The sequence below is a fragment of the Apiospora hydei genome (assembly GCF_038363865.1).
Source record: "Apiospora hydei strain CBS 114990 chromosome Unknown utg000006l_segment0_segment0, whole genome shotgun sequence".
Lineage (NCBI taxonomy): Eukaryota > Fungi > Ascomycota > Sordariomycetes > Amphisphaeriales > Apiosporaceae > Apiospora > Apiospora hydei.
In genome coordinates this window covers 3,248,600-3,267,315 of record NW_027117365.1, presented here as the reverse complement: position 1 = coordinate 3,267,315, position 18,716 = coordinate 3,248,600, and the positions used below count along the sequence as shown (strand labels likewise).

Sequence of the window (18,716 nt, the reverse complement as noted above, 5' to 3'; positions counted from 1 at the left end):
GTGTTGTTGACAAGAGCACAATAGATGACGCATGCGGGTTAAACTTTTGGCGCCTGAAGATATCACAAGCATTCTGGGTGAGGACCAGGAACCAGGAAATTGGATGATTCATCCCGACCACGAACCCCTGGGTGATGGGTCAGCTCCAAGCGCCCGGCGCATCGTATCCGCATGCCGGCTGTCCCCGTCCTCAGAGCTACCATGTCGTCGTTCCAGCGTTCCAACGTGCAAAAGATCCCATTGACAATATGTAAGCTCACCTCAGCTGTCAAGAGCCAGTTCCTAGGTCGCCGGGATGTGAAGGGTCAGGTTGTACGGCAGGAAGCAAGGGCTGCGCGCATGATGGCGCGAAAGCAAGAGAGGCAATCCTGGCAGAATTGGGTTGCCGATCCTGCCACGTAAGCCCACGCGCATGTCGTTATTGGTTTTCTGTATTTTTCTTTCTTCCCACGGGCTCTTTCACACAACCTACATCTTCTCGGGAGACATGTCGATTGGAGTACGCGCGCTGTGCGTACATACATGTAGGCAGGCTGGGAGAAGGTCGCACGCTTGCGCAAACCATGATGGCATTTTGGAGGCGCAGTGGCAGCGGGCGCGACTCAATACGCGGGCGATGGAGACGTCAAACGTGCGGGACGGGGTCAAGCGCCCATTTGATGAGGATGGATGCTAGCAGGCACGGCAGGACGGCCAAGACAGGGTCAAATAACGTGGTTGGTCGATGCTCGCAGGCGGCCTGAAATCAGCAGGTGGCCGATACTGCCCACTATGGCACTATTTGCTCCACTGGGCGCTACATCTCTAATCTGTAGGTACGACGTACATGGCGTGCCAGAGCCAGAACTGCCCCTAACGCAGCGGTAGCGCAATCGTTTTGGGTGTGGCTGAAGCTCCTGTCTCAAGGAAGAGTTCGTCAATGCAACATTAATTTTCTCGAAGTCGATCAACCCGCGTATTCTGCCGACTTCTCTTCATCCCATGTGCTGCTGCTATCCTTCCTCCAGCCACACGCGTGTGTGATGATCAATTACCTTTCTGCTGACTGACGAATTGAAATCTTGATATTCTTTCAATTAAGCTACCGACTATCAGCGCCCCTTCGTTTTTTATTTTGTTTTTTTATATCCCGGTATAGCCAGCCTCTCGAATCTCCATCTCTCCCTCTCCCTCTCCCCCTTTCTTACTTGCCCGCTGCTGTTACCTGGGATCAGCCTACCTGCTAGCCGCCCAATAGCAGTGATCCCCTAAAGCAGCACCTGCATAAGACTTGCTTCCGGGGCCGGGGCTCCATAACATAACCCACGAGGCTGTCTGTGACTTGCGAGGTATCCCGGACTTTTCATCGCCTGTTATGTATGCCTTAGACGTCTGCCGGCCTTGAGCCTAATTTTGACAACGCCGTTTCACACGCCGTACCATCTGGCATTAACTTCGCCTCTTTCCAACTTTCTACGTACTTCTCATACCGGTCGCATATACAATCGGGTTAAGAGGCTTTCTTTGCAGAACCAGGCTGCAACACTCTTTGGGCTGTACCGGAGCTCGTCGGTAATATGGAGCACGCAACGGCCGCGGAAATCGGCCAAACCCGCCTTCAAGAGCTCGGCCAGGAATGGGGCATAGAATCATACTTACCCCCAGACCCCGTATTGCGGCCGGAGACGCCGCCTTCGTACCAGACGGAGAGCGACGAGTCCCTGGCCGAGGAGCTCTTGCGACGACAGCGCCTGTCTGACTCTCATAGCCACCATGGGAAAGTTGGCCTGACGAGAGCGTTCACCACGAAGAAGAAGAATTGGGAGTACAAAGAAATCTATAATGCTCTAACCACCCACGTTACGAATAAGGGCTCCCCGGGCGTTGCTCAGGCCCTAATCGCCAAGTTGAACTTGGTTGGTGGTAATGTCAATCTGGCGCAAAAGAGCCGAACTAGCCTGTTGACGCGGAGGAAGAGTCTGGACCTAGCGGAGCGAAGCCAAGTCCTGCAACGAGCAGTAGAAAATGGGCAAAGGGAAATGGTTGAGGTGTTGCTACCTTTTGCAGATGCACTCAGCCTCGATACCGCATTGCCCATTACCTTCCAGAACCAGGATACATCACTCGCTATGCTCTTGGTCAGTTACGGCGCCAGTGTGGCCTCGTCAGAAGATTGCCAGGAAGCCTTCAGGAGGATATGCGCACAGGGAGAGAACGCATATCTTGTTTCCATGGTGTTGGTATCAGACGGACGGCCATCTCCAGAGTGCGTCTCGCAGTGCATGGTCGATGCCGCTAGAGCTGGCTGTTTAAGCACCGTTGTCGCTCTGAGTCAGTCGACCGCCGATGGAAACCATGATGGTGCTGCTGCACTGAAGGCGGCTGTTGGCCTCGGGCGCAGGGATATCGCAATCGCGATATTGCTAGGTTACAAGCCTCCTGACCAGCTGGGGTTGAGCGAAGCTTTCGAACAAGTGATGCATCACCAGAACATCAATGCAAACGAGAAAACTATGTTGGCCGAGGCACTACTGTGCGCTGGTGCTGGAGGAGATTCGGTCGCTCGCGCTTTGATTCACGCCAGTGCGACCGATTACCTCGACATGGTTCATCTGCTTGTTTCTTACGGTGCATCAATCGAGTATGAAAATGCAGTCGCTGTAAGGAAAGCCATATCTAAAGGCAAGATGGACCTGGCCGAGATCCTTCTGAGTGGCTCTGCACCTCTAAATTCTATTCAAGCTTCCGAATGCGTCGAAGCAATGCCCAAGAAGATGAGATTCGAAGACCGACAAATGCTCTTGAACCTTCTTCTTCGAAAAGGCGCTTGCGGAACGTCGCTGGATGAAGCCCTGATTGACGCAGCTGAGGCCGGAGATGTCGAGTCTGCGAAACTACTTGTCACGTCTCAATTTCCGGGCAAGGTTGTCGGCGACCGTAGTCTGAAGAAAGGCCCTCGCAGCATGGTCTTCGAGAGGCACGAGGTGGCATCCGCAGACCACAAGGGGGCGTTGGCATTGCAACTTGCTGTGAAACAGCGCAATGTGCCAATAATGAAACTCATTCTAGCCAACCGCCCTCCTGCAAACGACGCAATGGCTCAGGTATTTCCCAGTGTGCGGAACCTTCCTCGCCTGGAAAGATACCAAATGACGGAGGCTTTCCTCGCTGCCGGTGTTTCTGGCCCCTCCGTGCATTCCGCCTTACAGAACGTAGTGGATGAACTGCCACCACACCGCGACGACCGTCTAGTCGCTCTGCTCCTACGCTCGAATGCCGATGTCAACTTCAACGAAGGAGCTGCCATCACTGCGGCCATCTCACAAAAGGACATGAGCCTATTTACTCGTCTAATGAAGAGTCATCCGACCCCTAAGACAGCAGCAAAAGCACTACCCCTGGCCATGACGGTGAACAACCTGGAGAAGAGGCTACATATGGCTTCGATGCTCATTGCTGCTGGAGCTGGCCAAGATAGCTCAGGCGTTTTCGCTGCAGTTGATAAACTGCTACAGACCAGGCCTGTTGACAAGGACCTGCTGAAGGTTTTACTACAACAGGGCAATGTAGATATGAACACCAATAATGGCATGGGTGTAATCTACGCCATGCAAGACCCAGACCCCGAAACCTTGGAGATCGTACTCAATCTGGGTCAGCCAAATGCGAAGACGGTAGAGCAGGCCATGCACCATCTTTCCAGCTTCGCTTCGGACGCGGTCAAGGCTGAGAAGCTGGCTTCACTTATCCGAAAAGCCCAATCGCCGGAGGTCATCAGCAACCTTCTCATAGAGGAGGTACAGAACACGCTGAAGACGCCTCTCGAACAACGCACGATGTCTGTCGCGCGGACTTTGTTGGCCAACGGCGCCGATGTCAATGCATGCAATGGCGAGGCAATGTGTCGTGCAGTCGCTTCTGCGAATACACCAATGGTGGACCTCCTGTTCAGGGCGTGCCCCAACCCCCACACGCTGTCGTTCGCTATGCCACATGCACTACGTATCAAAGACCCAATGGATCGTCTCACCTTCGCCCAGAGGATACTGGAAGGCGGCATACCCCCAGCCGAGGTCAATCGTGCATTAGTCTTTGCAGTGAACACCTACCCGGATGACATACCACTCATCAACGCACTGCTATCACATGCAGATACTAAAGACGGGGCGGCCCTCATCGAGGCCATCAAGGGAGAGAGTCAGGACGTGGTTGAGTTGATGTTAGGAAAAAGAAGTTTACGCCGGAAGTGCTGAACCACGGTTTTGCGCAAGCAACAAGAGGCAAGAACAGGAGACAACGCAGCATATCATGCGGTAGCCTTTTAAAGGCTGGAGCGTCTGGGGAGGTCGTCTCTGACGCGCTTCTCGCTGCCGCCACGGATGGGGATTTGGAGCTCGGTACGATAATTGTCCAGAATGGAGGAAGCATTGACCACAAGGATGGCCAAGCTGTGGTGGAGGCTTGCAGGTCAGGGGCAACAGATGTACTGGGAATGCTACTCTCTGGCGATGGTAAGATTGCACAACCAGTCTTACGAAAGGGATTCCAGGCGGCCACAGAGATTTCTGGTCTGGAAAGGCGGGCCGAGGTCTTCAAACTGCTACTTCAACAGGGTGTCACCGGCGAAGTTGTAGATGCTGAGCTCATATCGGCCGAGCGGTTTGGCGACGCGGGAACAGACTTGCTGAAGCTTCTCCTGGCGTACGGGGCAAGCCCCGACTACAAAAATGGCGAGGCCGTGGCGATGGCCACCAAGACCGCATTTCTCTCCAACCTCGAGATGCTATTGGGCATCGTTGAGGTTGGGGGAAGGCAAAAGAAGCCGTCTTCGGCCACGCTGGTACGCGCAATAGATTCCTGTTGGAGCCTTAGCAGAGACACACGCTACACGGTTATGGAATGGATATTCCAGGCCGGTAAACCCGCTCCAAACACTCTGCATAATGCTTTGTGCAGAGTTATCAACGAGGAAGACCCCGAAGAAAGATTGATACAGTTGTTGATCGCCAATCGGGCAAACCCTGCCGCCAACGGATGCCAGTCCTTGATTGATGCAACCCGTGCCCTGCCGCCGGCGATGTTTGCTCACCTTTTGGAATCCAAAGTCAGTCGCGAGGACGCGTCCGAGGTATTTCGACAAGCCTTTGCCATCGAAAACGTCGAATCTTGGCTTTCGGACACAGGTCTAGAAATAGCCCGTCTGCTCCTAGGGAAAGGAGCATTCGGGGACGGTGTTTCATCTGCATTTGCGGCAATCCTTAGCAAATATGCGCAAGACCCGGGAAACCTGACGCAAAGCTTTTTGGAGCTGCTACTGGCACACGACGCAGATATTAACTTCAACCAAGGCGAAGCATTACAGATTGCGACATCGCAGGGGAAACCTGACCTGGTGCGAACACTCCTTCAGCAAAATCCGAACTCGGAATCGCTCACCCTCGCATTCCGTCGGATATTTGATGCCGAAGCATCGGAGGAGGAGATTTGTGAGCTAATTCAACTCTTGACTGAGCACGGCGATGGCGAAAATCGGGTTGATGTGATGTTCACGTACCCCGATTCGGAGCCGGTCATGGTCCGGGCACTTACACGATTCCCTCGATCGACCGCGATTCTCCAAGCATTGCTCGATGCTGGCTACTACCATGATCAGATGATTAGTCATCGGGTCATGGACGAAGTTAAGGAGCATGAGCAGGTCACGCTACTTGTCTGGGCTCTTTTACAGCCACAGAAGAAGATCAGCAGTGCAGTTATCACTATGCTGATTGATCGGGGTGCGAAAGTCAACTTTGAGACACGCATCACTCGTACCACCCCGCTCATGCTGGCAATTGACGCCCGGCGGCAGGATATTGTGAAGGCGCTGCTCCTTGCAGGCGCTGAGGTGGACATCACAGACTCAACAGGACGGTCACCGCTATCCACGGCCTCAGCGATTGGTGGAGATCTGGCGATCACGATGATGTCCAACTTGCTCGCTGCGGGTGCTTCGAGAAACGACGGCTCGTTGCATAACGCCGCGCGCGAGCTCAACCTACAAGCGATGCAGATATTGGTGGAATACAGACACGAACCTGACTTTCCCAGTCCTCAACACGGTGGCCGTAGCGCCTTGGGTGAGCTGTGCCTCCATGCTGCCGACGCGGGTGAGATCACGGCCATCAAGGAGAAGGCTATGGAGAGGGCGATAAACTTTCTGCTCCGAGACTCTGACATCACGGTCCAGTCGGATGGAAAGTCGGTACTTCTTCTGGCTCTCGAATCAGTAGACCCCTTACCACTGCCAAGGTTTTGCTTCGAGCAGATATGTGGAAACACATTAACAAGCCTTTCAATCAGTACACTGATGGCGCATTCACATATTCACCTACACAATATGTTTCTCGTGTCCTGCCACAGACTGAGGCCACCCCTCAGCTGCTCGCTCTTCTGAAGGCCAATCGTGGTACCGACGTTTACTACGCCAATGCTGGCCCCCAGCCAGAAGGTGCAATAGGCATGCCCGAAAGCGTCTTGTCCGCGGAACAAGAGCGCAAAGCACGACTGGAGCGCGCTGCAAGGGAGAGCGAGGATCACGCAGCTCTAATCGCACGGCAAAAAGAGTTGGCTACTGTACAAGCCCAGATTTGGGCCGCCCAAGCCGAACTAGAAGACACGCGCAAGAAGCGCGCCCACCACGAAGACCTGTCGGCTATACAGGAGCGGGCTTACGTGGAGGAACAGTTGTTTGCTAAGGCCATGGCCCAGCAGCGTGCTAGGCAGACGGAGGAGGTGATGCACCAAAAGGCTCTTACCGACGCCAACGTCCGACGGGCGCGCGACGTCGGGAACACGGAGCTGGCGCTCGAGAACCAGCGGCAAAGCCGAATGCTTGAGTGGGAGCGCGACCTGGGGAACGAGCGCGTCGGCAACGCCAACCAGCTCAGCAGCATCCGGCTGCGGGAGCGCGAGGAGATGGATCAGTTCGACAAGAGCGCCGATGGGCGTTTCCGCGAACGTGTACGTGAGCAGAAGAAGCTGGTCGATAGCCAAAACAACCTCGCGACCAACTTGGGGAACCAGGGCCAGGGCCAGGCAACGCGCCGGCAGCAGATTGGATACGTCTCGGGAGAATTGGATTGATAAGCAACCACGTTGTGGGGGATTAGGGATTTACCATGCATATAGCGAAGCTTTTTGAGGGGCGAGATAAGCGTTCATTTCAAAGTCATTTACGATACCAATCATCTGCATGTCTATAGTGCACACCACACCGTCCCAAATGGACATGCACGTGAAAACTTACATCAACGTATTTGCGCCACGTCGGTGGCGGGCGGCTAGAGGAGGCCGATGAAGATCTCGGTATACCCAACTCGCGATCGGGTAGATGTGGAAAAGCTACCTTCCCGAAATCGAGGACGACGTACAAAGTCCAGCGTTGCGCTGAAGAATGACGACTGCTTCGAATGAAGAAGGTCGCAGCTATCGATGGCGGGACGATGCGGGGACGGCTGACTTGGCAAGCATGGTGCCATCTTGCACAATACCACTTGGAGCAAGGGCTGGATCACCTGGCAGAGGAGAATGTTCCAGCCGGGCATCGTCGCAATCGGCAGAAAGTGCGCCGGGATGGGTGTGGTAGGCGTTGCCTGCCAAGCACGCGAACTGCCGCAATCTTCCCGCTTGCCGAACGCAGTCGCACCCACAGAGCTTGGCACCTACCACATCTAGCAATGGCCCGCCGTTGTACGCCGCATGGCCAAGCCGCTATATAGATTGCACTGCATCTCGCCGCTGCAACCTGATAACACTCGACATCGTCGGAGCTCGCTTATACCGCTTCGATGTATCGACCATGTAACCCCGTGCTCGGTTCTTCACTAAAGCCCATTGAGGAGACGCAAGGATGGGCCAGGGTCACGGCGCGAAAGTCGGCCGGGGCACGCGAGGGCAGAAGTGTGTGTATATATAGAACATCTCTCCCAGCGCCGACAATGCCGTCTCTTTCGTCTATGTGAGAGTGTGCGTGCTGAATATCTTCGTGGGTTCTCCCAGTACAGTCATTCCTGTCTACTTCCTCGACCAACTCTTCTTCCAATATCGCCATGAAGTCGCAGACTTTCCTGGCTGCCGTCGTGGCAGCATGGCAGTCCACTGCCATGGGTAAGGAAATCCCTAACCCGGCCCGGAGTGAACGCTACGACAGTGGTGAAGTCCACGAGGGCATCATGGCTCTGAAGCATGTAAGCAATGTCCTTTCTCCCCTTGATGCGACTTCCTGTAAGACACGGGCCGCTGACTTGACTACTCGTTCTCAAGGCGCAATGGGCTGCTCGAGAGCAGATGGGAATCTTCGAAGTGACTCAGTACAAGAGTTACGCCGGCGAGGCGCCTGTACCTTGCGTGGACGGGTTTGCCGAGGTCGTCCCCGGCGACAAGAACAACACCTTTGCGTGCAGTAACGTGAGCCTCACTGACATATCCTTCTATGGTATGCCCTCAAGCAGCATATCCACTGACTTTTCTCTCCTCTCTCCTCTCTCTAGGTCGACTTCTACGACTTCAAGAGCCACGCCGACCTTGGCTCGGCTAAGGGCCAGGGATCCTCCTCCTGGGGCTGGACCAGCCCCGAGGGCCGCGAGTACGTCGCCGTAGCCCAGGCCGACGGCGCCGCCTTTGCCGAGATCACCAAGGCCGGCAAGCTCGTCTACCTCGGCCGCCTGCCGCAATACACGACGGCGCAGCCTTCGCTGTGGCGCGAGCTTCGCGGATACAAGAACTACATCGTCATTGGAAGTGAAGCGGTCGACCACGGCGTCCAGATCTTCGACATGTCCAAGCTTGTTGACGTCGACCCCGCCAGCCCCGTCACCTTCACCAACGGGAAAGATCTGACTGGCTACTGGAATGGACTTCCCATCGGCCGAACTCACGTACGTACACAGCATCCTCTTCCTTCAGTAAGAAGGAGGAAGAACATTGCTACTTCAAGGCCTGTGGTTAATCTAACATAACCTTTTCTCTTGTTTGCAGAACATCGTCATCAATGAGGAGAAGGAGTACGCTGTTGCTGTCGGCGCTCAGCCCCGTACCTCTGCCTGCGCCTCAGGTCTCATCTTCATTGACCTCACTGATCCCTCGAACCCGGTCAGCCCCGGCTGCGCCCCTGGAGATGGCTACGTTCATGACGCGCAGGTACGATATTTTGCTTGTGGTCTCTGAGAGGCTTCTGAAGTAGAAATATTTCTCGTCCTTGCTAACTATCTCCGTGTCATTGCAGTGCATTGTGTACCGCGGCCTTGACGAGAAATACAACGGAAAGGATATCTGCTTTGGATACAATGAGGACACCTTGACAATGTAAGTCTCTCAACGCGATTGACGAGCGCTTTTGGTTTACTAACAGTCATTTGCCTTGCAGCTATGACGTGACGGACAAGAACACGACCAACATCATCAGCCGCACTGGATATGAGGGATCCGCGTTCACGCACCAGGGCTGGGTGTTCCAAGACAACTGGCTCGTGATGGATGACGAATACGATGAATACGATAAGACCGATGGTGGAGTCGGAAAGCCCATCACCTACTTCTGGGACATCAAGTCGCTGGAGGCTCCCAAGCTGACGGGCTTCTACCGCCATAGCCGCAAGGGCATCGACCACAACCGTAAGTCTGATGCATTCCCTATCCTAGTCCATTCACCCAAGTTCGGGAAGATCAGGAAGGAAAGTACTCCCATATGAATAATCGCTTGCTGACCGTGATTGCCTAAAGAATTCGTCGTCGGTAACTTCGCCTACCAGAGCAACTACGGCCAAGGGCTGAGCATCCTGGACATATCCTCGATCCCCACCGATCCAACCGGCGGGAGCGTCACCGAGGCTGGATTCTTCGACATCTACCCCGAAGATGACGAGGCGGAAGGTGGCGGCCAGATCGAGTTTGTGGGGTCTTGGAGCCACTACCCATTCTTCAAGTCTGGGTACATCCTTATCAACACGATGGAGCGCGGCGCATTCGTAGTAAAGAGAACCACTTGAGATGTCTATCTCTTCTCCTTGGGAGGGAGGGGGACTCGTTCGTAATGCTGTAGCTTATTAGATTGTATGATCATAGAATAATGACGGAACGCAACTGCCCGCCGCGTCTTGAAGCTTGAAGCTTGAAGCTTGACTATGTCTGTCATCTCCTATCAAGATCCCCTATGTGAAAAGGATGAAAGATCGACTCAGACCTGTTCTACAGCACCCCTGGCATCACGGGTTGGACCGTCGAGATGTATCCTTGCAGTTGGAGGTGGGGAAATAGCAAGCACCCTCGGACGGGTCAATGGGCCCAATACCGCGTGCTAGATCATCGAGGCAGACGGCAGGCACACTCCTCAACAGCCCGACTTCACACCTATTGCACCCCAGTTCAAAGTCAATACTCTACCAAAGTACACATCGGATGGATCGAAGAATGGGCGAATAATCTCGGCACCACCACATCTTCGATCCGCTCCTAGCTTTACTGTAAAGATCGTGTCTTCCATACTATAGAGGGTTCGCAGACCTGAGGCTGACTTGATCCAATGGCGCGCATGTGCTGCCTCGCTCGAACGGTCGAGAACGAACCCCCACGATGCCGCCCATAATGCCGTTGCGGGCGACTTAAGTCTTCGGATGAACCGCTCTTTCTCATTGGTGGTTTAATTCGAGCAGAACGCAGGTACCTTCATCCCCCACGAGTTCCAGATATACAATGTGGGCTATCCATAAGCAATCTCAATCGTCGCGGGAACGCGATCCGCACACCGAGTGACAAGCGAGATGGAAGTGTTACAGCCACTCATGGGTAGGGCCCGGTGAAGAGTTCGCCATTCGGTTGGGTTACCCGGCTTTCCGCATGCAGCCCCCCACGTCCGGCCGGGGTTGACGTTGCAGCGAATCGGGCCCGACCGAGTGCCCCTGTCGATGCACGAGATTCAAGGATCGGATGGCTCGCTCCAATGCTCGCGGCGTGAGGCATATAAAGATGGCAGGGCAGGGTCTCCTATTTTTACGATGGGACCAGCCGCGTCGCAGGACATAGGCGAAGATGGGAAGGATTCCGGTTCTCGTCTGTAGGGCAGGAAGGGCTGCCGATTCGTTCGGTTCGAGGCGCCAAGCATGTCAATTTCCGCCGGGACCCGGGAAGACGCTGGATTTCCTGCCATCGCCCTTGCCCGAAAGCTTATCGTTACTTGATCTATCCCATCACGGCGAGTAGGGTTGCATCGCTGCTGAGAGAGATCGCTAAACTTGGGAGGAGAGACCAACGGGCCTGCCTCTTGTCTACCAGGCTTGCCGATACACGACAACAACCCAATCAGCAAAGAGTTGAACCTCGCAACTGTCCTCGATGATGGCTACTGTGTGTCAATGGTATCATGTAAGAGTGGTCTGTTAACAACCCCGGTGATCCCAGATGTCAGCACTGGCGTGACACCAACATCCGTTTGTCATCTCCTCTGGCAAGATGACTGCATCGCTAACACACCAACAGCACTGCGATGTCTATCACCGTCCGGGATTTCGCGGATGTGTGTTATTGTCGAACTTTACTGCACGAGGAAGGTCCTTTTCATCCCCGACCGGCATGATGGGCTGTCTTGGTTTGCTTGAGGAATGATCCTTTGGACCGGGTTCGGGTATATAACATGTCGTAGGGAACGATGCGAAGTCTACTTCCATCGTGCTCATATGCTCATCAACGCTTCAACCTGCAACCTGCCATCATGCTGTTTCCCGTACTCGTACTCGTGGGTGCTGCCCTGGCAGCATCCGGCCCTGATGTAACGAAGAATACTACCCAGGCGATTGTCGCTAAGAAGCTCATGATAGAAGCCGGAGAGGTCAGTCTCTATATCTACCAAGGCAAGGGCCGTCAAAAGCTTACCAATGTCTAGGGTATCTCCATCGAGTCATTGAAGCTCAAAGTCGAGGCCACAGGCGCAAAGGTCTTGAAAACGTTCGACTCTGAGGTGTTCAAGGGTCTCAGTATCGAAACGGAGGCCAGCGCGAACTCGTTGCAGGCCGACGGCGAGGTCCGTAGCACCTGGTCCATTGGCCGTATTCAGCTTCCCCCTATCACGCCGACTCTGTCACTCAGTCGTGGTGCAGCAAATTACTCCGTCCACGAATACACAGGTAAGTTCATAACACAGTAAAATTGCGGTGGCGAGCTCACATTGGAATCCAGGCGTCTCAAAGTGTCATGCTGCCGGAATCTACGGGAAAGGGGTAAAGGTGGCGATTGTTGACACTGGGACCAACTACTATCACGAAGCGGTACGCTCTAAACCTCCAATAAGCAACCGTTTTATCACTAACATGTGACAGCTTGGAGGAGGTTTTGGCCCTGGCTTCAAAGTCGCTGCTGGGTACGACTTCGTTGGTGATCGAGGTGCGTCCATCGCTTGAATTCTTTTTATAACTAGCAATCGTGCTGACGTTCTTACAGACTGGCCAAATACGGCCAAAGAGCCCGATTCGGACCCAATAGATGACGACCTTGGACACGGTACGCATGTGGCTGGTATAGTCGCTGGGAAAAGTGAATGGTCAGTCTATGAATAGCCAGAGCTGCTGCGTACAACGTTCTAACCCAGCATAGGTTCTCAGGGGTTGCTCCTGAAGCAACGGTTCTGTCCTACAAGGTCTTTTCTAAGCAGGGTGGTGTAAGCATTGTTCCTTACTTGCTATGCCACGGCTTCATCTAACATTGAATATAGGGTTATACGGACGAAGACACACTCATCGAAGCTTTTCTACGCGCATATGATGATGGCGTGAGTAATAATTTTAGTTCGGGTTTGTTTCGTGCTAACGCAGTAGACAGGCTGATGTCATTACTTCGAGTATTGGCGGCCCCGGTGGGTTCACCGATGGCCCATGGGCAACGGTGGCCTCACGTCTCGTCGACAAGGGCGTGGTAGTGACCATTGCGGCGGGCAATGAAGGCCAGCAAGGGCCCTTCTATGCCAGTAATGGGTCATCGGGCAAGAACGTCCTGGCCGTGGCCTCCGTTGATGCCAGCGAGATAGCCGCTTTGCCATTCCAAGCCACCTTTTCGTTGAGTGGAACTGTGAACGAGACCACGCTGGGGTACTTGCCATCGTTCAATCCATGGGACATTGTGTCTATGCCGATCGTCCCGGTATCCCTGAATTCCTCAGGCGCGGAGGACGCCTGCAGGTCTCTGGCTGACAGCAATCTCAACCTGACAAACTCCATTGCCCTTATTCGCCGGGGCGGATGCGACTTCGCGGTGAAGAGAGCCAATGTGGCAGAGCTTGGCGCTAAGCATTTTCTCTTCTATGACGACGACCAGCCCATCCTTGCTCCCAGTACTCCTGACTTTGACGACGATATAGCAATGATCGAGGCAGCCGCCGGTGCAGCTATCATCGAGACTGTCAAAGCAGGGGGAAACGTGACCGCAGACTTCACAGCTCACGGGTCGCGACAAGTCGGTGTCTTCAATTCAGCAGGAGGTATACCCTCTGATTATACGACATGGGGCCCAACCTACGACATGGAGATGAAACCAAATATTGCTGCCCCTGGACGCAATATCCTGAGCACATATATTGGCGGAGCTACTGCGTGAGTGACCCCTTTTACTGACTTGAATCTGTCCAACCACCAAGAAGTATTGGCTGTTAACACACGATGACTAACATTCACTCGTAGCTACGCGGTAATGAGCGGTACCTCTATGGCTTGCCCCTACACTGCAGGCGTTGCCGCTCTCTACATTGGCCAGTTTGGGGGCCGCGCCGTCCATGGCAACGGGTTTGCAAAGCAGCTGGTCGACCGGATCGTGGCAAGCGGCGCGGCACTACCGTGGTCTGTCGAACAGCCTCAGGGGAACCCTCCGGATTTTGGGAACTGGGCACCGGTGGCACAGGTTGGGGCCGGCATGATCAACGCGTGGAAGGTGTTGAACTACACTACCACTTTGGGGTCATCTAGCATGAACCTGGGCGATATACCACGCTTCGAGCCGGAGCAGTCCGTGGAGATCAAGAATGGAGGAAGCATGCCCGTCACTTACAAATTCAGATTGCAGCCGTGGGCGGGTGTCGATTCACAGTCCTCGATATATCCCTGGTACTTGGCCTATTTCCTCGAAGAGACACCAAGGGATATGGTACCGGATGTGGTCCTACCAGAGGGAACGTTCACAGTACAACCTGGGGAAACAAAAACTGCTCGGTATGTCAGCCTTTGTCTTATATGGAATGTCTGTAACTGCTCACAGCCTCTTTCAGTTTCACTTTCAAATACCCCGAGTATGATCCAGCCAAATTGGGAATGTATAGTGGGAAGATTCTCATCTCGGGGAGCAACGGGGAAGAGTTATCTGTCCCTTATCTAGGTATGCTTTTTTCCGTTTCTTTTAGTTCATCCCATTTCAAGATGCATCACTGACACTATATATTTCGGAACAGGAGTCAGTGCAGACATACACAAGCAACTGCAAAACAGCATGTTCACCGACAGCGTCCCGTACCAGTACGGAGGTGTTAACCGAGACAACATCGAATATTTTCACACGTAGGAAATTTCAACTTGTCTTTAGTCCTATATTTGACTAGTCTGACATGAGAACAGATACGACTTCAACTTGACGTGGCAAGCCCAGAATTTCCCAAAGATATACCTCGATCTCCATTACGGCACCAAGGAACTTCGTTGGGATGTAAGTGAAAGCCACAGCAATATTAATGTCCCAGAAAATGCGGTAGCAGCTGACATTGTTTGTGATCAGGTCTTCGAGAAAGGCTGGGAAGAGAAGAATTGGGAATACCCACCTGTGCTGGGACAAACTCCTGGCTACGTCGGCTCGGTGGCCTACTATGCTGGGCTAGGGAGCAACGGATGGGGCTACGACCCGAGTCTCTATAACGACACAGACGTGACCGTTCCGTTTCCGGTGCCCCTGAGCCGAGGTGACGCATGGACCGGGAAGGAGTCTACCTTCTGGTGGTTCGGGAAACTGGCCAATGGATCCTACATCGCACCCGGTGACTACTAGTAAGTACTGTGCTGTTTCTGGCACCCCCTTTTTTAACGTGTCGTGGTAACTAATGCGGGTGTAGTTGGCGCATTGCGGCACTTTACCCGTTCGGTGACCCCAAGCAGTCAGATGAGTGGCATGTTTGGAATCTGAACGGGGTGGAATATATCACGGTTACCCCTTACTAATACAACCCCTTGAGGCTCGGCAGATCGGCATATGCAGGGCTGAGGTGACGCTTGGTGCTTGGCTGGGTGGTTGCTCCACGGACTCGGCTTGGCAGGGTGGTCGTAATTAATTTTCTTGGTATCGTACGGCAAACACAGTAGCTCCTCGTGATTACTTTACCGCACGATGCAATACAAATTCCTGTTTGAATGAACAGTGTCCAAATTAGCAACGAACCTTCGGGGGTGCATCTCCTGACCGGGAACGACTTAAATTTGGATGATGTGCGTTGGGTCTCTTTGGTCTTTACAGAGAGAGACCTGTCTGAGAGACGTTGTAGTGGAGCGATTAGCGTCCCGGGGATTTGGCAGAGTCCGCGCGGGTACCAACACCAACACCCGACTGATACTACGCTAGCACCTATTGAATCACCGCTAAACCGAGACCGGTATTCTTCGCGGCATAGTCATAAGAGAGATTCATTAAGATCACCGGCGACAACGTCTTATTCGCTCTCAGCCTAACACTAAGCTGGGGCCCCCCTAGCAGTGAGCCGATAAGGCCTGGGCCAGATTGACTGATCATGATGACTCCACTGCGACTGCCAACAGCAAAATTTCATCGTTGCATGCTTGCCACTCCACGTGGGCAGATTGCTCCCAATTACTCGGAGTAGATCCCATGCTCGCCGGAGGCCAACAGGCCAATCGCCTCGTCGTCTTGGCCCTTCCATCCCAGAAACTTTTCATTTTCCCAAAAGAAAATACGAAAGGTGGAATTGCGCTCGACGACGAACCGCCACGATAGGACGCCGTGACAATACGATGAAATGGATGCTGGCTGGTGGGCCAGTCGCCCAGATGCGAAAAGTGGTGTTTTAGGGGGCTCCATTGCCAATGCTAGGTAACACGATGGCAGGGTCCTCCCTCTCCGGGCCTCCGCCTCTCCCCATATTTGTTGATCGAGATACCGAAGGACCCCCAGTGGCCGTTGAGTTCAAATGGGACCGCTCTCCCGCTTTTTAGCGCTTCCTCTTCGTGCTCTTTTCTGCGTCACGGTCTTCTGCTTTTCTGGGGTTTGAATCAGTTCGCGAGTGTCCCTGAGTCAGTCGTCACCATGTCCTCCGCCTCGCTGGATCTGGCCTACCCGTTCGCTCGCCTGCCCTTCGCGGCGAGTGCCGTCATCGTCGGCGTGCTCTCGGTCCTATACCTCGCCTACCACTGGGCGCTGCCGAAGCCTCTGCCCGGCATCCCCTACAACCAGGACGCGGTCAAGACGATCCTCGGCGACGCTGCCGAGATCCAGCAGATCAAGAAGGAGGGCGGCCGACCGCGCGCCTGGTTCAATCTGCAGACGGCCAAGCACAACAGCCCCATCGTTCAGGCCTTCCTGGCGCCTCTCTCCAAACCCGTCCTGATCCTGTCCGACTTTCGGGAGGCCCAAGATATTCTGCTTCGACGAGGCAAGGAGTTTGACCGCGGCCCCCGTCATGTCGCCAACTTCTCTGGCGTCGTTCCATGGCATCATATCGCCATGGCCACATCGAATCCCCAGTTCAAGGCAAACAGAGAGCTTGTCAAGGACTTGATGACGCCTCATTTCTTGAATACCGTATGATGGCCCCAAAGCCCTTTAACCGAACTGCCCTTACTAACTGGATTTCAGGTTTCTGGACCGGAGATTTACAACAACGCTCAGAACTTTATCGAGCTTTGGAAGCTGAAGGCCCAGAAGGCCGGCGGTCGCCCTTTCAGAGCCGAGGATGACCTCCACACCATGACGTTTGATATCATCAAGGTAGTCGCCCTGGGTGAGGGTGATAACCAAAGCATGACTGCCCTGTATACCGATCTGGTGCGATCTACCGCTGCCAATGCGCAAGACGCCTCCTCCGCTGGACAGGATGAACCTTTCGTCTTCCCCGAGAACGAGCCCAACGTGGACCTGAGAGCACACGGAACCCAGCAAGAAGCCGTCGGAGCAGCCGCCACCCAGCCCTTCCCTGGCCTGTTCCATAAGATGAACAACCGAAAGCCCGTGATGAGGGAAGCCTTCGCCGCCAAGTTCTCCATGCTGGATCGACAGGTCTCCTTGGGCGTGAAGCGCATGGAAGCCGGGGCCGAAGTGAAGTCGGCGTTGGACTACATGATGCAGCGTGAGATTGCCTCTGCCAAGAAGGCCGGTCGCGCGCCCGTCTTTAACTCGCCCTCCATGTACGACGAACTGTATGGCTACATTGGCGCCGGTCACGAGACCAGTTCTACCTCTCTGCAGTGGGGCCTCAAGCATCTCGCCGCGGATCAGCGTGTCCAGACCACTCTCCGGGAGTCTCTCCGGGCTGCTTACGCCGATGCTGTCAGCGAAGGCCGCCAACCCACCTTTGCCGAGATCATCAAGACGCAAGTACCATACCTGGATGCGGTCGTTGAGGAGATCCTCCGCGTCACTGGCCCCGTCCGAACCCTCTTCCGTACCGCCGCCGTCGACACCACCATCCTTGGCCACCACGTCCCCAAAGGCACCCAGATCTTCTTGCCCATCACCGGTCCCAGCTTCACCACGCCGGCCTTTGCGATCGAGGAGTCCCTGCGCAGCCCCTCTTCCCAGTCCCACAAGAACATGCGCGGTACCTGGGACGAGTCCGACGCCGCGAAATTCGTCCCCGAACGGTGGCTCAAGACCGAGGACGACAGCACGCAGGTCTTCGACTCGCAGGCCGGTCCCATGCTCGCCTTCAGTCTCGGCATTCGTGGATGTTTCGGTAGGAGGCTTGCCTACCTGCAGCTCCGGATCCTGATGACGTTGATCGTGTGGAACTTCGAGTTCGGTCCGCTGCCTGAAGAGCTGAACTCGTTTGACGCAGTAGACACATTGACCACGAAACCGGCCAGGTGCTTCGTGAGACTTAACGAGGTTAAGTGAGTGATTAATAAGAGGAGTGCATATATAGAATAAATAAATTAATAACTACAAATAAATTTCACTTTCTTAACCCCACGCCGTACAACCTCGCCACTTTAGCTATCTCACCAGCTTTGGAGAAAATGAGATTTGACACGCGCGTCGACCGAATGGCTAGCATAATACACGGTCACGTGTCATGATTAGATCTTACCGCAAATCACAGCAGCCATGTTTGCTTCGAGAAACTTATCTGCTTATCCTTCAGTTTCGCTACGCCAACATCAACGTCTTCGTTTTCCCTCATCAACTCCCAACCTCCCACCTGGCCATGTCGTCTTCCGTCAAATTGAGCATCCAGGCTCGAGGTATGCACGCGTTTGCCATATCATGTTGTCGACAATTTGCTAATATCGTCGTAGGGAAACCCATTCCCAGTCTTCCTCGCGACATCTCTTATGCCGCCGCTGGCTCAACTTCATCTCTATACGAATTTATTTCGACGACGACTGGATATTCTGTCCATCGTCTGCGACTTTCACTTGGTCGTGATGGCAGCAATATTGTGCCCTATCAAACCAACAACACCCTTTCCGGCGCAGGCATCATATACGGTAGCGACATCTTCGTGAAAG

General features: G+C 54.1%; 5 protein-coding genes across 5 annotated transcripts; all 5 read left to right on the top strand.

Annotated features, from left to right (window-relative positions):
* Nucleotides 1–201: 201 nt before the first annotated feature.
* PG997_008240 (uncharacterized protein) lies at nt 202–402 on the top strand (the record flags this gene model as incomplete). The annotated part of the gene is given in 2 exon segments (XM_066812555.1): nt 202–250; nt 266–402. 2 exon segments carry the CDS (start codon nt 202–204, stop codon nt 400–402), a joined length of 186 nt encoding a protein of 61 aa, XP_066667897.1.
* Nucleotides 403–1,556: 1,154 nt separating this feature from the next.
* On the top strand, nt 1,557–7,104 carry PG997_008239 (2-5A-dependent ribonuclease; the record flags this gene model as incomplete). Its single annotated transcript, XM_066812554.1, has 3 exons — nt 1,557–4,198; nt 4,258–6,223; nt 6,271–7,104. 3 exons carry the CDS (start codon nt 1,557–1,559, stop codon nt 7,102–7,104), a joined length of 5,442 nt encoding a protein of 1,813 aa, XP_066667896.1.
* A 965-nt stretch (nt 7,105–8,069) lies between these two features.
* PG997_008238 (uncharacterized protein) lies at nt 8,070–10,007 on the top strand (the record flags this gene model as incomplete). Its single annotated transcript, XM_066812553.1, has 7 exons — nt 8,070–8,207; nt 8,284–8,427; nt 8,511–8,897; nt 8,998–9,159; nt 9,245–9,324; nt 9,386–9,633; nt 9,742–10,007. 7 exons carry the CDS (start codon nt 8,070–8,072, stop codon nt 10,005–10,007), a joined length of 1,425 nt encoding a protein of 474 aa, XP_066667895.1.
* Nucleotides 10,008–11,725: 1,718 nt separating this feature from the next.
* On the top strand, nt 11,726–15,200 carry PG997_008237 (serine endopeptidase; the record flags this gene model as incomplete). The annotated part of the gene is made up of 14 exons (XM_066812552.1): nt 11,726–11,842; nt 11,897–12,137; nt 12,190–12,278; nt 12,330–12,393; nt 12,451–12,550; nt 12,604–12,667; nt 12,722–12,778; nt 12,829–13,595; nt 13,683–14,207; nt 14,264–14,370; nt 14,444–14,549; nt 14,607–14,694; nt 14,764–15,029; nt 15,095–15,200. 14 exons carry the CDS (start codon nt 11,726–11,728, stop codon nt 15,198–15,200), a joined length of 2,697 nt encoding a protein of 898 aa, XP_066667894.1.
* A 1,096-nt stretch (nt 15,201–16,296) lies between these two features.
* PG997_008236 (uncharacterized protein) lies at nt 16,297–18,102 on the top strand (the record flags this gene model as incomplete). Its single annotated transcript, XM_066812551.1, has 2 exons — nt 16,297–16,791; nt 16,846–18,102. The coding sequence occupies 2 exons, from the start codon at nt 16,297–16,299 to the stop codon at nt 18,100–18,102; spliced, it is 1,752 nt and encodes a 583-aa protein (XP_066667893.1).
* Nucleotides 18,103–18,716: the final 614 nt, after the last annotated feature.